General features: G+C 42.4%; 1 protein-coding gene across 2 annotated transcripts; it reads right to left on the bottom strand.

The window, feature by feature from the left end:
• Positions 1-190: 190 nt before the first annotated feature.
• On the bottom strand, positions 191-14,281 carry zbtb37 (zinc finger and BTB domain containing 37). 2 transcript variants are annotated; one of them, XM_040048561.1, is made up of 4 exons: positions 13,754-14,281; positions 9,036-9,974; positions 8,814-8,913; positions 191-7,921 (listed from the first exon to the last, which is right to left on the bottom strand). In XM_040048561.1, exons 2-4 carry the CDS (start codon positions 9,953-9,955, stop codon positions 7,400-7,402), a joined length of 1,542 nt encoding a protein of 513 aa, XP_039904495.1. In that variant the 5' UTR covers positions 9,956-9,974; positions 13,754-14,281; the 3' UTR covers positions 191-7,399. The 2 variants fall into 2 exon arrangements, with proteins under 2 accessions (XP_039904495.1, XP_039904496.1); XM_040048562.1 differs by lacking the exon at positions 13,754-14,281 and adding an exon at positions 13,645-13,735.
• Between the last annotated feature and the right edge of the window lie 5,383 nt (positions 14,282-19,664).

The raw sequence follows: 19,664 nt of genomic DNA, 5'->3' as shown, positions 1-19,664 counted from the left end.
TTTATACATTTTTTTTTTATTTTTAGTAGTAGTAGTAGTAGTAGGAGTAGTTGCAGTATTCAGTTTGAGGCACTTCTAAACATGTTCATGGAAAACAGGTGAGAGAGTAGTGCTGAATTCCAGATGTGTGTGTCACGTTCACACGCGCACGTTTGTGAATGCTGCTGGAGACAGAGGCGAGTCGGTGGCATTTGTCACTTAAAGTGCTTTATTTCCTTTGAAGGAGATGCAACCTGTGAGTGATCTAGTGGTCATAGTGAAAGTAAGCATCTTCACATTTATCTAAACTAACTGACCTTTGGCCTCACATCCCCCCACCCTCCCACACCCTCCACCAACATGATTTAGCAATAGACATGCAACATAAAAGATGTTCACATAAAACCTTTCAGGTTCATCTACTACAGAACTTAAGTACTTCCTCTTCAAGAAAAAAAAAAGTACAGTATTAAAAGTTAATTTACTATCTAAAATTTGTTTACTTTGACTTATTTTCTGCATTGATATATTAGGATATACTCTGAGGAATCAACATTAAAGAGTTATTACGTGAATATAGTTAAATGATCAGATTCATGGTTAGGCATGTTGTGGTCAATGTTACTGGATATTCATGTGCTAAACACTGGATTTATCCAGGTAGGAAAAAGAAAATTTAGACTGCACCTATTACAAGAGAATTAAACTTTAGCATTCTGAATAAAGCAAATGAGCTGGAACCTTGATTGACTCAAAGACGTGAGGATCATGAGGAGGTTCTGCTGTTTTTCACAGTTTGAGGATGAAAGCGGATCAGAACATGAGAAATCACTGAGGAGGAAAAGTCTGATTTGGGCCGCCTGTGTTTAAAGCAAACGTAGCTGAAGTAACGGTGAACACTGCGATGAGCCTTAACATTTACTCATGTCTGACTCATTACTGCGTCGCTCGTGTTGTTGAGCATAACGACAGAGACTGTTTGTGACTCCAAGGGATTGGGCAAACAGCAGATACAGGCCAGTTTACTTCAAAAAATAACGAGTGAACAACATCTAAGAATGCTAGGCGAGGCCATTTCGCCGAGGTTGGTTCAGTTGAGCACCTTCCCTCTTACAGTTCAGTGTTCACTACACTTCACAACCCATTTTGGGTGAATTGAGACACATTTGCTTGCTTTACCAAGGTTTTCTTAATATTTTTGCGTATAACTATACAAGTCTGATGTACAACAGAATGATAATTTGAATATAGACTGAAATCTGTCGCATCTATTTCCACTGGACAGATTCATGAAGATTGGGTTGTTGTTGGTGCCTTATAGGCAAACTGTCAATGCTGCATGTTTGAGCAGAGAAAGACTTGGTTGAGCAATTCTCTTATGATCAAGTTTGAAATGCAGTTGTTTCTGAATGCAGCTCTAAGCCAACTTTTCCTGCTGTAGATTTCTCAAGTAGGACCACACTGAACCAGAAGGGAGCAGCTTGTTACCAGCAATAACTTGAAATGATGTATTGCTCAGTGAAAACATGAAGTCTTCCCTGCTTTCCTTCAACTCAGAGCAAAGAGGAGGAAGCAGAAACAGAAGGTGAAACACAAAAAAGAAGGCCGATCTGTTTGTTCCTGGATCTATGGTGGTTGGAAACCCCAAGTTAATGTCTTAATGCTGGAACAGGTCAACATGTGCAACTCGAATCTTTTGTTCTTTGTCAGAAATGTCTCTTTGAAGTACTGCTCGTGATCACTGCTCTAAAAATATTTCTATACATTGGATAATTCCTGATAAATGTAAAACACAAAGTGAACCAAAATGAACCGGATTTCTTATGAAACACACGAAGAAACGCTCAGGTCTTAAATCGTCTACATGATGTCGGTAATTGAATCAATAGAGGGGCTGAATCCTGACCAGTCCAGAAAATATTATTGAAGGTGAAAAAGTGTTTCGGGCTATGCTTTCTGGTACTGGACTTTATATATGATAAAACAAGTATATGCATCTGGGATTTTACAAAAATGGTGGCACACCCATTTCTTTTAGTTTTTTTTTTCTTTTGGGTGGGGTTTCTCAGAAATAAAAGGCATTTTTGTTGGTCAATGGCCAGAAACAGCAATACAATGCTGAAACAGTCTATCCTATGTCTAGTTGTTACCCCGAAAAGGCCCACTCTGCAGCAGGAAAGCCCTGTACCTGTGGATTTGTAATTCACGTTTAAACACAAGAAGAAATAGCAGGTAATTGCCAACGTCTTCTTTTTAGCCTTATATCAACAAAACTAAAGAGTTCCACACTTAAAAGTCCTCAACTGCTATAATACCTACTGAGTATGGATTACTGTTGGGTCTACCTTACAATATAAAGCGCCTTGAGGAGACTGTTGTTGCGAATCGGCGCTGTATAAACTGAATTGAAATTGAGACTAACATTATTTTGCTAACATAACATGTTAAGACTACAATAAAATGGATACATTTGACCTGAAAAAATGATGCAGGAAATAACACAAATACACAAATGTACTGTAAAGTCACATGTTGGCTGCTGCTAGATGCGGGTTCAGGCAAATGACTCGAGCTGCTCTTTGTCATGTCACATACCTCCCAGCACGTTGCACTGTTTAATCTGTGTAATCACGGCAGGTTTTAAATAGTTTTTAATCAGCTCCTGATTTGAATGTGATGGAGCCATGTTGAAATACTAAATACCTTCCAAAAGTAATGTCCATTTAGGGGAATTTGTTCAAAGAATTTGATTATTAATTAGCAGCTAAAATCATTTGATTGTCACTTTATGGAACATGAAATATTCTATAAATGTGCTTTTCCCCGTTATTCTGTAGGGTACAATACACAGCACCTTGGGGTGACTGTTGAATGGAACTTAATTGAATAATGTTTGCTTAATTTTATGCAATATTTCCTGCACGAGTCATTGTATTCAGCCCCTTTTGGTTGCTTCTAAAAGTCGCGATTTCTCTCAAAACACCTGCTCAAAGTCACGTTCCAGCCCAACACAGCAGACAAAACTTAAACATCTGTTAGAGGCAAGATCACCACATACTTAAACACCGACCCAGACTGTGGGAGACATCCACACAGTCTGTGGAAAGAGGTCTTGAGGTCACCATGCTCATTTCTGTTTCATATTTCCCAGTCTTGGTTTTGCCGACCTCTACGGCGACTCGTGAGGATGCCTTCCCTGCTGCTTTTTTTTTTGTTTACAGGTAAGTTTTATTTCTGCAGCGTGCATACTGCACTGAGGTTTAGCTGTTAGCATACTGCTACGTGGGAAAGGTAAACATCCAATTCTTTGAATAAAAGAAAAGAGTTTGTATACCTGATATCCTGGTTAGCCTGAAGTGTGAGCCTAGCGGCAGTGGCTGCAGTGGCATCTGGGACAAAATCTCCAATCACTCGATTGAGGACAGAGCCGCTGGCTTCACTTGCATAAAAAAATTGACCATCCACTGAGAATCTGTTTCACAGCTCTGTAGAAGAAAACAGTAACAGTCCATCTGTGTGCTACCTGCCTACTCCTAGCTTGTTTACATTAATCATATTTAAAAAACAAAACAAAAACATCTTAGTAGTTTAAATACATTTGTCTTATAATGTGTGTAGATTTGTTATTGTTCTCTTGTTACAAAAACTTTGTGACCTTCTCGTTCTCCCTCATTGATAAGAGGTTTAGTTGTTTTGGCGTTTTGAGGGGCCCACACGGCCACGCCATCTTTCCTTTGGTTGCCAGATAGTCCGACCTGCTCCCGCCCGCCAACAGGTCAACTCTGATCACAGGAGGCTTCTGAAGTTCAGCTCCATGGCCTGGCCACTACATCCATCTGGTCTATCAGGGTTTGGCTTGTCAATATCCAATCAACGTTCATCCAGATCAGAACCATCTATTGTCAGTGACGCATTACCTCTACTGCACTCCGTACACAAAAACGAAGCCAAGGTCGGGTAACGTGTTCTGTTTATGTATTCAGATGTATATATTTTGTGGTCTACCTTTTTAGGTGAAGACTCCATTTCTGAATGTTTAGACATTTATCCTCAACAGTGTCTGAAATGTCACAGTTTCATGTCTGTGACATCAGGAGTGAAGGTGAGGTCATCTGTGGCAGTGCTGTGGTGCTCAACAAGTTACAGAAGGATTTTTGAACTCTCACAAAACTAATATTTTTAATAGGTTAAATAAGGCAAGCATATTAATGTATTATTTTATGATCTTTACTATCCGGTAAAAAACAAACAAACTTCAAGACATGTTTTGAGTAGGTAATTTAGCCATTTGAATCAGCTGTGTTGGATCAAGGACACATCTAAAACCTGCAGGACACCGGCCCTCGAGGCCTGGAGTTTCCCACCCCTGTTCTAAGGCGAGGTATTCCCAAAGGAGACCCGAAGAGATCATTTCCCTTTTCCTGACACTTTATGGTGAGTTTTTTTTTTTTTTAATAATAATGCATTTTTCTAGCTATGTCAGTGGGGTCTGGCCCCCTTATATATAAGACTTTCTCCCCATTTATATTGTTTTTTAATCTACGAGTCATGTTTGTAGTTTTTTGTTGCACTACAGCTGTTGGAGCCATGTCGTCTCGTCTCTCTGTACACTGTGTTTACAGTAGCGATGGCAATAAATTTTGATTAGACTTCGGTGTGCTGACTATAATTGGAGTCACTTCAGCAGACCTTTCTACTGTGTCGGTGTCTTGAATGCCTGTGCTTCACCTGTTCTTCACTCTTAGTTTCAGTCTGTTTTTTTCCCCTCAGGCTTGTTGGTAAGTGCAGTAGATTAAATGCGTCACTAACTGTCACACAAGATACCGATCGGGTCTTCCCAATATCTTGTTCTCCTCAAACAACAAGCTGTCTTCCATCACACCCGTTGTCAGAGCAAGAAAGTGTCCAAGAAAACTGAAGAAAAACAATAAATACATGTTTGTTTATAAAAATATCTGAGAAAAGTGACTGAGATCTCTGTGGGAGTGGAGCAGAGCGCTTCCTGGTGGTGCTGTGCTGCAGCTGTATTGCGTAGTGATGAGAGGTAATTGAGCTGTGTAGCTTATCTGAGGCTGGACCATGTCCAGTTTTCCTGCTGTGAGTTTGTTGGTGGTCAAGTGTGATCTAAAACCTGCTGTAGAAGCTGAGTTCAACTGCCACAGTAAAAACACTATTGTAAGGAAGTTCTATTCAATTCATGCCAAATTCATTAACCCAGTGTGACTGGAGTCCCCACAGACATTTTTCCATCCATTTTGCCTGCATGAAGCGTGAGAATGCCTCTCAATATTTGTTCTACGACACATCCCGTGTACATCCAGAGAAGCGGAAGGCTGATGGAGCCGTCCGCATTCGATTCTCAGGGCCATACTTGTGCATACATACATACAAACTTGTGACTTTATCACAGGGTCACATGAAAGCATGTAATAGTTTTCATGTGACACAAATAAGTCACATGACCTATGTTGCATTCGAAGGCAATGGGATATACTACTGCATCTCCAAAAATTACAGTGAAAAAGTGATTATTTTGGCAATTTCATTCACAATGGTGATTTTCATATATTCTATATTAATTATACACAAAGTCAATATTTTCAAGCATTTTTGAAGTTTGCTTATAGCTCAAGAAAATTAGAAATGGAGTATTTCAAACTGTCCGAGATACTGCACTGAGGTCTTTATCATTTTAGAAAATTTCTATTCAAACCACAGTATCTGTCTCAGACTCGTACACAATCACAGTCATGGGGAAGACTGCTGACCTGACGGCTCTCCACATGACGATCATTAATATCCACCACAAGGAGGGTAAGCCACAGAAGGTCACTGCTGAAAAGGCCGGCTGAGTGGAGGGTTTTTATATGTCAAAGGATAAACTTCCAGGAAGACGGCTGCATTAACAGAGTTCATGTTTCTATCTAGCGATGCCGGTGCAAATTTCCTTTGCCAACAGGACTGACCTGACTACAGCTCCACCACTACTACCACATGGTTGCCAACAACGCTATTACTCTACTTAATTGTCAAGCCAAATCACATGACCTAAACCCCACAGAGACTCTATGGAGTATTTTCGAGGAAGATGTGAAAACCTGATCCAAAAATCCACACGAAGTTGGCATCAGAGCAGCTTCAATAGGATCTTAGCAGAGCCACACTTTTTCTCCATATTCTATTTTTGTGAGATGCACTAATAGTTAAAAACTTTGTATACAGCAGTTCAAAACCCCAAAATACTCCCCAAAGAAAAATTTAGTTCACAGTGACGAAGGCAAATCTTCTCTCTTTTAAAATGCAGGTATTTGGGTTTTTGACTATTCTCGATCAAAAATAATAACGTTAAACATTTGCAGATTTTTATCGGCCAAGTATATATTCATCTACACCTGCAAATTCTTCCATTGGGCACACACGGGTGGCTATGACTTAAGAGGTAGAGCAAGTCACCCTCTAAATGGAAGGTCGGTGGTTCGATCCATGGCTGCTCTAATCTCCAATCCAAATATCCACGGGCAAGATATTAACCCCAAGTCGCTTAAATGTGTGTGACTGTTAGATAGAAAGCACACAGCAAAGTGTTTGTGTGAATTCGTGGACGAGGCAAGTTGTATAAAACGCTTTGAGTGCTCAGAGTAGAAAAGCGCTACATGAGAACCAGTCCACTTACATCGTCTTTCTACCGTCTCGCAATACATTTTACAATTTTTGATGGATGGTCATATTGTGAAACAGAAGATTGTGCCTGCAGTTTTTTGTGCTGTACAGTGAGGTATGTACGTAGTGTCAAAGTGTGTAGTGTAATAACTTTATCTATCCTGAATCGTGCCAAATGCAGGAAAATGGGGAAAGACCAGAAACTCCAATCACACTGGGATGCACCGTCAGCTAAATAGTTTTAAGTTTCTCATTGAACCTTTTTGTGCAACTATACCTTTTAACGCCATTATGGCACTTATAGAACGCATAAGATTATTATTACTACTACTATTATTATTATCATCATCCAACGGCTCCAGATTGTCTCAAGGCAAATATGAGGGATTTGAATTGTTTAACTGGCACTGAGTAGTTTGGCAAAGTCTCCACCAGACATACTGTTGTGATGCTGTATTGTGGACCAGTAATACCTGTAAATATAAAAGTAGAAATCTGTAACATAAACTAGACGGAGGCAAACGAGAACCACTGAACTTTGTGGCATATGAGGTTGTTGGAGTGTGTGGAATTTCTTCATTTTAGCTTAATCTGTTCGGTTTAGTAGGTGAAGGTAGATGCGGTTTAAAGCGGATAAATCTCATTTCAGACTCTGAGGGGTCCTTTGACTTCAGCGGGTTTAACATCCTGTTAGCTTTGGTTACAACAGGATCATGCTGCCCCACTCACCCCCCGCCCCATGTTCCTTCCTTCACTGGGGTCAGTCTGGTCCTGTTGTAGAAACAGAGGCTTGGGGACCCTCTCCATATTGCCCTCCAGCACTATTACCTCCTCCACCTTCAGATTCCTCCTGACTAGGGGAGGCCTCATCACTGGGACCACCTCTGGATGTAACTGAAGCGGTGGTAGTCTCAGGAGAGGCGCTGTGGGCTTCCTGGGGTGCGCAGCCTGGGTGGTTTTTGCGGAAATGCTGGTTGAGGATGGCCTGGAAGGGGAAGCTCTTCCCACAAACGTGGCAGTGGAAAGGTTTGTTGCCAGTGTGCTTGCGGATATGGTACTCCAGCTGGTCTTTACGGGTGTACTTCTTCCCACAGATGCGGCAGACAAATGGTGTTATACCCATATGTAGGCGCATGTGACGGTCTAGGCTCCCTTTCTGGTTGAAGGATTTGCAGCAGTAGATGCAGGTGAGGCGTGGATTGTAGCGGAACCAGCGATCTCCTACCTGCTCCCTCAAGTAGTCCTCATAACCGCCCATATCAAATGTTGTATGCTCCTCTCCCTGATGGGTAGAATGAAATGCAAAATTAAACGTTAACATAGTGGACACCATGACAGAATGAATCAAATAAGACTTTAGATCATTTTAGATAAACATGCCCTGAACAAATTGTACTGTCCTCCTGCATCACGCTCTCTGTTGTCGGTCAAATTTGCGTTACCTGAGTATGTTAATGTCCGTAAGAAACTGCCAACAGTTTGCCATTTTTCAATGATGTACAAAATGATCACACATTACTTTAATTTTTGTTGTTATGGGATTCAGAAAAAAAACCAGTGCTTTTCTTTAGGTTGTTGCATATCTACAGGAAGAGTCTAGTGATCCTTTATCATGACTAGGCTGGTAATCACTAAATAGACTCTGTATCTATTTAAGAACCACTTTGTAAGCCAGTAACCACGAGCCACTTGGTTTCCAGTTTCTTTGTAAATCATTACATATCACTAAGCTTATATAGTAAAGTTGTATTTAATAATTAAATAACACATACTAACAGGATGCATATAAATTTAAAAAAAGTATTTATTATTGACTTCATATATCTAAATTTCTTTACTGTGTTTCTCTGTGATTTATGTCCACCCTAGAAGAGTCCACATTGCTCTCACTTTCAGTGTGAACACCGCACTTCCTCATTTGGCCTTGAGTGTAACAAAACATTCCCAATAAGGTGTCAAACGTAACATAAGAGAGCAAGAAAAGGTGAAAGAGAGTGACAGGGACAAATGTGACAGATCTCCATATTGCTGACTCTTTCCTGGTAACTTCCTCCATGTTTCTTATCCATGGAAAAGAAACATGGTGTTTTAATAATTTCAGTTGTCTGTAAAAGAAAAGAAAAAAAAAGGTTGGTCTCTACTGGCTTACTAACTATGACAGTTTGTGTTTGTACCTGTGAGCTTGGCTGTCGCAACTCATCTGCCCTGCTAGGAGACTCGCTCTTTGCTCTCTGACGTTCTGTGAGGACGACCACGCTGCCAGTGGGACTAAACCTGACATCAAAAATCAGTTAATTTAAAAGGAAAGGGGAACAAAACCCACACACAAATCATCATCATCAGGTGTCTGCAGACCAGTCAGTGAACCATGGAGGAATATCTTAGCTATGACTCACCTGTCTGTCTCGCTGAAGCTGGAGGATGGCTGGATACTACGGGCCCCCAGCGTTCCTACCGGTCCAGTCACCAGTGTACTGCGTCCTGATGTGTCAATCATCACCGTGGCCCCCTCTTCCACTGGCCCTCCCTCCTCCTGGTGCTCTTCTGTTCCAATCCATTCCTCCATCCTCTCTGTTTTTATCCTGATCCCATCCATGCTGCTCTCCTCAGCGCTGCCGGTCCGTTCTGGTTCACTGCTGGTCTCCACATACCACTGACCAGCTCGGTTGATGCGTAGTATCGGTTCTTTGCCTGCTCTTCCACTGGTGGTCCCTGGCCCTTCTAGCCCACTGTGCTCCACCGCTGGAACTGGGCTAAGTGGCTCTTCTGCTGGACTGACTGCTTCACATGGCTCTGTACCTCCCCGTGGGCCAAGCAGCCGCAGACCACTGTGACCCCCTCCTCGCACCACAGCCTCCAATGTCCTACTATTCCTGGAGCCCCGTGCCGCCTCCTCATCCCTGGACTCTTCGTCCAGGTCAGCCAGACTGATCTTAAGGTGGATACCCTCAAGAATTTGGGTGCAGCGGTCAATAATGTGCTGCATCTGCAGGAAGCTGGCAGCTGTCAGGTAGCTGATGATGTCTGCAAGCTGCAAGCAGAGACGGCCCGTGTAGCAAAAGGACAGCAGTTGCTCAAACACTGATGGATTACGGATCACTGTCAGTGACACAGTGCTCATCTGACTCAGAGACATGTGGTCCCGAAAGTATGGCGAGCTGGCTGCTAGTACGACCTTGTGTGCACGAAAGCTTTGGCCCTGAACATTGACCACAATGTCACAGAGACGGCCTTGAACACGCAGCTGGTTCAGGTGAGAAAGAACAGAGTTACTGAAGTCTGGGATGTCCAGCTGTATGCTGCCGGTACGCTCCATGCTGCAGCCTGCAGGGACACTGAAAACACAGCAACACATCAGTGCTGACCCACACCAGGACCTTTTTGCTTAAAACTGGCAAATGATTCCAGATTAATAATATGGGAGCTCCTTGTCATGCCAGTAACGTGGAAACCATCAGCACCATCAAGGATACCCTGTTTTATTAATCTGATTCCAGATTAATAAAACAGGATGTTTTTTTCATCAATCTTCAATGAAACAGTGACATTACTGATTGGGGGTGTTGTGACTAATGCTACCTTATCATGGAAAGCAAATCCGTAAAAAGCAAAAACAAGTTACAGCCATATGGAATTTGCAGTGCATAATTAAGTTCAAGTTCTTCCACTGTTATCTTTTTCAATGTCATGTGCCAAAGTAGTGCAAAGAAAGCAAGTAAACTCTGCCCCTACAGAGTCGATTATCTTGTTAATAGTGTTACACCCTTGCTGCGTATAACTCAACATACTGTAGGTCCTCTGAAAAGAAAGCCTCAAATCAGAGGTACTACACTCCCTGGTGTAACTCTCAAAGACACACCTTAAAGTAAATAGCCCATAAGTTGGAGAGAAAATGGCAGAAATTTAGAAGATCAATGATTAGCCTGGAAAAAAAGTTTGCAGTTCTATAAAAAAAAAGCCCCCATGTAAAGCTAGAACATCGGCCTATTCATCACTGACTGACGAAAAGACGAACAGCCCAAGATTTCTCTTCAGCACTGTAGCCAGGCTGACAAAGGGCCAGAGCTCTGCTGAGCCAAGAATCGCTTTAACCTTAACTTGTAATGACTTTGTGAATTTCTTGACAAATAAAATTTTTACCATTATAAATCAATAATAACCATGTCATAGATGTATTACTATTTACAGCTACTTTCATTGATATTCAATTAGGCTTTTTTCCTCTCCAATTAATTTTTCTGAGTTAACTTCAACAATCACTTCCTCCAAAGTGTCGATTACGCCCCATTCTAACAAGACTGCTCAAAGAAGTTCTTCCATTAATGCTCTGGCAATGTCTCTGTGGAAACTCTGGGTTAACTTATCGAATTGATAACCAGCTTTGTGTAACCTGATCACCAACCGATGTTAGGGTAACTGAATCCAGAAAATGGAAATATACCCTGGATATGTTACACTCACTTTGTAGTAGAGCGCACAGACCCCATCATCCTGCCCAGTGAATACTTCGAAGTAGGGACTTAGCCGACTAATTGCTGATGTCTTCTCACTGGTCGATACAGATTAGTCATTTAATCCAATTGTTAAAATGTTAATTACCCAATGAAGGTAAATTATTGTGTCCTAAATGTTTGCACCCATCTGTCACCAGTTGGCGCATTGTTGTGGAGAACTGCCATAAATCTGTTAATCTTGGTCTCATCTTTTGTGAATGATAGTAGATACAAGTGGCGGACAAGGGCTTTCTCCAAAAAGGTAGATGGGCTTTCCCTTAGCGATAGAGTGAAGAGTTCAGTCATTCAGGAGAGGTTCATAGTGGAACCCCTTGTCTGTCTGGTCTATAACGTGTAATGTTGATAATGCACCATTCGAGGTGCCGCACGTTTAAGGCATGATTCATTATTGAAGAATATAAATGTTATAAGACATTTTCAATTAAAAATCTCAAATCTACCTTAATACGTGACTATTTCTTAATTTTAGGCTAGTGAGTTAGTCTAAATTTTTTCCACCATTAGTGGACTATTAAATCAGTCGCCAGGAACATCCCTACTTGAAATCCTTCTACTTGCCGAGAACCATCATCTCTCAGAACCTAAACCTCAGCTCCTCCTCCCTCTACCCATCCCTTGTGTTGTTCCTCTTGAATTTGGTCTCCAGCTTCCTCCTGTACGAGCTCTTGCATATCCTTAGCTTCGCCCTTAGGTTGTACGGCACTCTCCTCAGCTCTTTTGTTCCTGGACCTTTTCGTCTCTTTGTTCTTTCAGGTTACTACTAATCGATGGCGTGTTCACAAAATTTGACATATTCTATTCTTTAGCCAGTCAAACTTTTAAAACCCATCTTCCTATGCCTCCATAGCCTCATCCAACCACCTTCTGACAACTCCCATAGACACAGGTTTAATTTAAAAACAGGAACATACTATGGTGTCAGTAGGACTAGATTATAGTCACCAGGCACTGCAACTATTAACGGCATTCTGCTTCATATTTGCTATTCCCAAAGATTTCTATTTCACGATTCTCTGAGTGCCAAGTCTCTCACTTTTGTCTCTGAGCAGTCTTGTGTTTGTCTTTGCCTAGTATGCCCGTGGCTACCTAATGGTCAGGGAAGGGTTTAATCAGATACAGCCAGAAGTAATGGAAACAGCAGAGTTCCTCCAGCAAGTCTAATCTATGACGATTCCAATTCATCAGATGATTTTCAATCTTCATGAGGATAATGACATGCTGATTTGACAAAACTGATTTTATTCATGTCAGAAAGCTAAATTCTATTGAGATGCACTTATTTAAAACCTGATGTGAAGGTGTGTAAGAAAGACAAACTATTGTTTCTAGAAGTTTCTGTAAAAACTAAATGTCCCTGGGTCAGTCTGGGTACAGATTATTTTCAGTGTAAGCAAGTTTAGAAAGTTCTCATGGTGCATTGTCATCATCGTCACAATGAGAATGAGGAGAAGAGTGTGCGGATGAGCAGCAGGATAAGAACCCTCTGGTTTATTTTAGGAAGAGTCAAAAGATACGTTTTCTTTTCCCTGTTTTCTGTGAGCATGCGCAGAGCCTGGAACTGAAAGCCCTGGATAACAAAGGATGCTGATAACCATTATCGCTGGCTGGGCTTTTAGGTTTTGTTAGTCGAGCTAATGCAGAGAAAGAAAGAAGGCTTGGCTGTGTTAAACTGCCCCGTAGCACTCAGTTAACTATCGAGTTATCCCATCAAAGTTTTCTCATGTTAGTTATACTTTACACATATTACACTAATCAACAATTACTATTCACTAAATAACTGCAGTTTTTCTCTGTTTCCTGTCACATTCAGTGATGCTGTGTTTTGTAGGTATGAAGGGCCATAGACAAACATGCTCGTAGGTACAGACACGTGAAAGGCCTACCTCTACCACACAGGGGACCCAGATCCTTGGTGGCTGCTTTGCGTTTTTGTGTAGTGTTGTGTCTGCATGGTTGTTATTGCATGTCTGTGTGGTTTTAAGTTTGGGTTTAAGGTTCATCCTCCGTCTGTTGTTTTGCCTCTCTGGAGTTGTTTTGCAGTCATTCTTCATATTTCTTTTTTTTTTGGAAAATGAGTTTTGTTTGTACAGGATGTTCAGTTTGGTGTGACCCCTCTGTTCAGCACTTTCTGTGATCAGGAGCACTTTCAGTAAGAAGCCTATTTACGCCACCTCCTCAATAGAAACTCAAGTACTCTATCTGCTGCCAGGCTTTGCATAAAGCAGCTTCACACACTTTTAATTTGTATGAATCTGTACAGTGTGTTGACACTCATTGCACTGGCTCATTGCGATGTGCAAGGAAAATTTAGACCAGGCGCCAAAACCACACAAAGTGTGCTTCAGTCAGGGTCATGTTGCACCATAGTCCCACCCAAACCTGCCTGTACAAAAGGCTGACAGACACCGAGGACCTCAAGTTACATCAAGACCTGATTAACCGATCAAAATGGAGGAATCGCGTTGAAATGACAGGTCACAGGGTAGATCACCTGTACTCTGATCAGGTCCAGCCTGCTCACAGGACAACTACCAAACCGATGCGAGTCGCTGTGTCTCGGGGGGGCAGGTGAACCTCCAGGTGTGCAGCCGGATTCTCACCTGAGGGGGAGGGAGCAGTGAAAAATGCTCTGGTCTGCTTTCGGGTTGCCGATACTTCAGTTCTGCAGCTTGCTGAGCATCATTAACGGACGGGAGATGACAGCAGCTCGGCTCGGCTCGGCCTGACAGGCTGCAGCTCCACCCGCGGCTCCTCCAGGCTCCGAGGCTCCAGCGGTGGTAGCGAGCTGCTCAAGACCCCGGAACGACAGCTGAGCGCGGGCTCCGGTCCGTCAGCAGGCGCTCTGCTGCCATTCCACTGTACCTGCGAGCTGGTTCAGGATCGGCTCAGTGACGGCGGACAGCCCAGACTTCACAGCCTCCTTTTCACGGCAGAAGGGCCGAGACTGCAGGAAGGAAGGAAAGGGGGAAGAAAAAGCGCGCGGCGCGATGGGAAATGTAGTCCTAGCAGGGCAGAGCGCTGTTTTCAGCACAGCCTAAACACTACGGTTCCCTGCGTGCATTCGCCCAGAGACCATCTCCTGGTATTTGGAGTTTGACTTCAGCAGACCTAAAGTAAAACAACCGGACATGCTCACAGCTGGATTCAGAAAAGCTGTTTCTGCTTTCATAAGATATGAAACTTCATAAACCCCGGCATGTGACAAAAAGCCTTTTAGGTATTCAAAGTTCTACATTTGTACATTTCAACAACTTTTTCAGACGCGGGAAGTCAAATGTACAACTTATAAACACCAGATCATTATAATGAAAATGTATTATGGCAAGGTATGAAGACTCGAAAGTTATTTTTACATTTTTGTTGACACCCGTAGTGAGTCTACAATAATATAATACTAATAAATAATATAATATTCATCCCTGCATGCAGGAATTATAGGAGAACAAAAAGCACAGATAATGGGCAACAGATTTAAGAAAAGCTAACCTACAGAAATTGGTTTTTTGAAACGAACCACAGATTTAGCACACCTGATGGCTGATGAAGGCAGTTTTGACGTTTGGCCATTACAAAGTGAAAGCGCGATCTCCTGTGGTTTCAAAATAAGAGTGTGGAGCAGTTAAGGGGGGCACAAGGGGCAGCGGTGCCCTGGTTAAAGCCAAGTATCAATGGTACAAAAATGTCTGATTTCTGAGAGGTAAAAAAGTAATTTACTGGTAAAGGACCTGAAGCTAAGAAGGGAAATAACTGCTGAACTGTCAGGCTTTGGCAGTTTCTCAGAGCACATAAATTATATGATTAATTCTGGATTTAGAAATTTGATTAAAAAAAATAAGACTATTAATTTTGTGCCCATTATTACAGCGATAGGTTAAACTGTAGTATCAGTAAAATATGAGGTTGGTGAGCGATCATAACCAGGTCATTTTATCTTTATTTTTGGCTTAATAATTGAGAAAATGGGCAATGAGAATGACTGAGCATAAGGAATGGGAGGAGCAGGTGTGAACATAGGAGGGCAAAGCAGAGTACTCAGTTAGTGAAACCTGTAAGTGGAACTGGTAGATAAAACAGAACCCACCACTATCTGGAAAAGAGGAAAAGGCAGGATCTAAACAGTCAGTCAGATGTAGCAGACTGGACAGTCTGGCTGTAGAACCAGGCTGAGCACCGGACAAATGTGCTGGAGGACCTGGTCGCTCAGTCTGGCTCGTCGCCGACACCCCTCTACTAACCCCTGCCCTGGCAGTGACACTCCATCGGATGGGGGAAGAGGTCGACCCCTAGCCATTCCAATCCAGTTGAAGAATGGGTCCTGAGGTTGCTGCCATTATTATCAGAGGAGGACCTCAGCCTCCCTGCAGCAGCAACCATGTCATTCAGTTCATTTCAATTAAATTTTATGTATATAGGGCCAAATCACAACAACAGTTGCATCAAGGTGCTTTATATTGTAAGGTAAAGACCCTGCAATAATACAAAGAGAACAGGGAAAACCCCAACAATCATATGACTGCCTATGAGCAAGAGCTTTGGCGACAGTGTGAAGGAAAAAGTCCTTTTTAACAGGAAGAAACCTCGAGCCATGACAGGTTGGAGTGAGGGGAGAAAGACTTATAATAATAACAAATAATTAAATGCACTCACATAGTGAGTGTAAAAGGTGATGGCCCTGATGTAGAGTGAACAATGTTGGACAGGCTGGGCCTCTCCATGGAGGACCATCACTGCCTCTTCAGGGAGGGGCAGATGGGACCAGAAGACTGACCCTTCTTCTATGGCTTGCACCCTGGCCCCGAGGAAGAGAAGGCCGACTGCTGAGCATCCGCATTGCAGGCTGCAGCCGCCAGCATCGATCAACACCTAAACATGAGATTCAATATGTTCTGGACCTGAGAGCAAAGCTGCACACATTGAGCAGATTATATCAGGAGGAAATTTGCCCAAGGCCTAGGAATGTTAGCAGCACCTGTACAATAGAGTCACTAGGCTCAGGCAATTTTCACTGAGAGACATAGTACTTGTATTACTTCCTTCTTCTAGCTCAAAGTTATTCGCCAAGTGGCAAGGACACTTTTTGCGATGATATTTTTGGACAGGGGAGGAGTCACAGAGATATTTCACCTCAACCTGACAAAAGCATGGAGAGAGGCTGAAGGCCAGAGGTGCAAAATTTCCACAATTCTCACCTCCCTCCATTGTGATAACCATCTCACACAGGTCCAGAGAGCAGATGCTTCTGCATCTTGTGGATGTGTTCTCCCCCCGCCTGGCTCTACTATTCTCATAGAGCACCAAGGCGCCCTGCTGTGATGATGACTTCAGGACCCTACAGGTTACCTGAACATAAGAGAAAAATTGTACAGAAGGAATTGGCTGAAATGCTAAAAATATAGTAATATTAATTAAACTAATATTATAAATATTATAAGAGTCAGACAGTGTGAGTCGTAGCCCAATAGATTTTGTGGTAAAGAAAGATGTGTCTATACGGTTTTGTGTTGACTACTGCAAGGTGAATGAAGTCTCAGAGTTTGACACTTATTACATGCCCCAGGTTGACGAGCTCCTGGACTGGATAGGCTGTTTTTTTCACAGTACTGGATTTAACTCATTAAAACCCGATGGGAGCGCTGGCTTTGTATGTCAAATTATCGTGACTCTTGAACCACTGGCACAATTAAAAAAAATTCCAATTGCTCCTGAAGGCATCAACTCCGTCCTTTTTCAGTGATATTAGGGTCATTACAGTAATCCTAGGCGGGGTGCAACATGCAAATGTCTGCAAATAAAACAAGACAACATAGCAAACAGCAAAAACAAAACAAAACAAAAACAAAAACAACTTAAAACAGACAAATGCCTGATAAAATGTCCGTTTTCTCCTTTCATCACACTCACTCTCTCTTCAAGTGACCTTTGCCTTCGTTGGGCTGCTGCGAGACCTGAATTTACCGTAATGACCCCAATATCACAGATAAAGCGAACACATAATTACACAAATATCACAGAAAAGTGTAGAACTGGTGCTTTCAGGAACCGCTGGAATCTTTTCAACTGAGCAAATGGTTCAGAAGTTACAGGAGTTACAGATGTTGAAAACAAACGTCACAAAAACCATTTCTGGCGCTAGTGATAAGTTGGATAAACCAAAGGCTACTGGCAGAAAAAAAGGGAAAAATGGCCTTCTCCACTCTGTCCCACATAGCAAAATTGGTATGGCCCGGATCTGGCCCACACAATGCGCTTACGCATGGCCCACATACCGCAAAGAATGACGGCCTTTTGGTGGCCCAGATCAGGTTTGCCAGAGGTGGGCCAGCACAAGGTCAGTTGCAGACACACTGGTGGTCCTGTACTGGCCCAGAACAGTTTCAGCTGTGGCTCCAGATGTCAGCCTAATGTGTACCTTAATCAAGCCATGTAATAACAACATTTACCGTATTTAGCACAGATTAAAAATGTCTCAACAAAGGTAAAGCAGCAAATTTATTTTGAATTGAATAATTTTGATAATTTATAATTAACAATACATCAATTAATACTGCTGCTGGAACTGTTCGGACAGTGAATGGACTGATTCTTATATAACGCCATTTCTACTCTCAAAGCGCTCTATACAACATCAACGCCCAATCACTTTCTCTAAACTGAGTGCTGAGTACTACGTTCAGACACATTCACACTCCGATGAATGCAGAGAGCAGTTTGGGTTAGTATCGTGCCCAAGGATACTTGACATGCAGACTGGAAGAGCCAGGAATCAAACCACTAACAAACACAAACATGAGTAAACTCTCACAAATAAGTGTACACTCACTAACCTGTCAAACCTGCATTTGAAACATTGGCTACCATAGCAGTGTAGTATTGCAACATGGTATTTGGGTCTTCTAACTAAAATAGGAACATAAACAGTGCCATCATTGCCAGACCTGGCCCACATCTGGTTGGCATACACCCTGCCATGACACCAGTCAGTCAGAAGTGCCAGCTTGATGCCAGATCTGGGCCAGACCTGTTTTCTATGAGCCTGGGCCACATAAACCAAACCATAATCAGGCCAGATGTGGTATGCCATCACATAAATAGAGCCATCTACACCAGGGCTGACCCATATCTGGATGACCAACTTGGGATGACATAGCAGTTACCATGCCAGAAGTCAGCCAGCAGTGTCGGCTTGACACCTTATCTGGGCCAGACCTGTCTGCTATGTGGGGTATGGTTTGTAACAGTCTGTGGCACTTCAGTTCGGCGTGTCTAGAGCCAGCCATTTTCCAGGGCCTCTTGGACTGGGTGCTGGGTCTGCATGCTCCATATGCTGATGGCTATCTGAATGGCATGATCATCCATAGGTAACAACTCTTCTGTGGCAGGTGTAGTTTGTGCCTCAGCTGCAGGTGATTGGTGGAGCAGTGATTCAGGGTGTGGTGTCAGGGGAGGCTGACCTACAAAGCTGACCTCCATCATCTGATCATGCCTTCCCTTTCGAGTAGGACCCTAGAGCCTAGTGGGAGAGCAGTGTAGTGTGCAGCTGGAAAGCTGCATGAGCAGAAAAATGCCTGTGTGTTGGGTCCTTCTTATCAGACTTTCAAATCCAAACATACAAACAAATGAAACCATAGATGTCCATAAATTTAACTATGCGTAATAATGTGAAATGACTTTCCCACGGGAAAAAGTATTGAACACATAAAGATATGGAGGTGCAAAAAGGCATATATTCTTCATAATCAGGATACGATGGGAAAACCAGATTAAGGCTTTGTGTTCTTATGCAAGAGAAGAATGTGAGCTACATTGTGTTTAGAGAGGAGAATTTTGTGACAGGGTATCAGGCAGAGTCTCTGCTTATTTGCCTTCATGTAGGGGTGGTTGGCCCCTTGAGTGCTTTCAGCCCCCAACGCACATCCAGTACCCACCATGTAGTTCATGTATTTGGACATGAGAGGTCACAAAAAATTGGTTTTGTCTTTTAGTTCTTCTGCTTCTTCTTCTTCTTTGTTTTTGGAAATAAAGGGAGATTCAACTGAATATAATAAGCAACATATTTTCCTCTGACGACAGATGAATTCATTCAAAGTCATCTGACCTTGCTAAGATTCAAAATTACTGTCAGAAGTGATGAATGATGTAACAGATAACAGAAATACCCCCCTCCCCTTTTAATCATCTTAAAGCATCCAGACAATTAAACTTTCTGACTTTGATCTGGTGAGTTAAATAGTGCAAGTGTTTGATACTCACCCACTAAACACTGGACATTGGATAGTGCAGATATTGTCTATATTGGGTCAGTCAGTCCTTGATTCTGGACATGACTAACTATCAGCAAAATGACATGCAACTTATGATTCTGTGTTTAACAATTACAACACAGTTAATACCATTTCTCTCATTCAGAATCGTGTATAATGACGGCCCGCAGACACATTTCTTATCTTTTCACGTTCCTGCAGCCACACACAGACACTAATCTTCCGCGGTCTATGAATCAGGTCTACGCAA

Source organism: Simochromis diagramma, unplaced genomic scaffold (genome assembly GCF_900408965.1).
Source record: "Simochromis diagramma unplaced genomic scaffold, fSimDia1.1 OVJJ01000557.1, whole genome shotgun sequence".
NCBI classification, from domain to species: domain Eukaryota; kingdom Metazoa; phylum Chordata; class Actinopteri; order Cichliformes; family Cichlidae; genus Simochromis; species Simochromis diagramma.
Note: the sequence above shows the minus strand (reverse complement) of the source record. Positions and strands in the feature narration are given on the sequence as shown.

What these genes read in the sequence shown, in the direction of transcription:
- zbtb37 (XM_040048561.1), bottom strand. Translation starts at nt 9,955, where the DNA reads ATGGAGCGTACCGGCAGCATACAGCTGGACATCCCAGACTTCAGTAAC. An exon ending in AGCTTCAGCGAGACAGACAG is followed by an intron (nt 8,914 to 9,035) that starts GTGAGTCATAGC and finishes TTTTGATGTCAG; the next exon opens with GTTTAGTCCCACTGGCAGCG. An exon ending in TGCGACAGCCAAGCTCACAG is followed by an intron (nt 7,922 to 8,813) that starts GTACAAACACAA and finishes TCTACCCATCAG; the next exon opens with GGAGAGGAGCATACAACATT.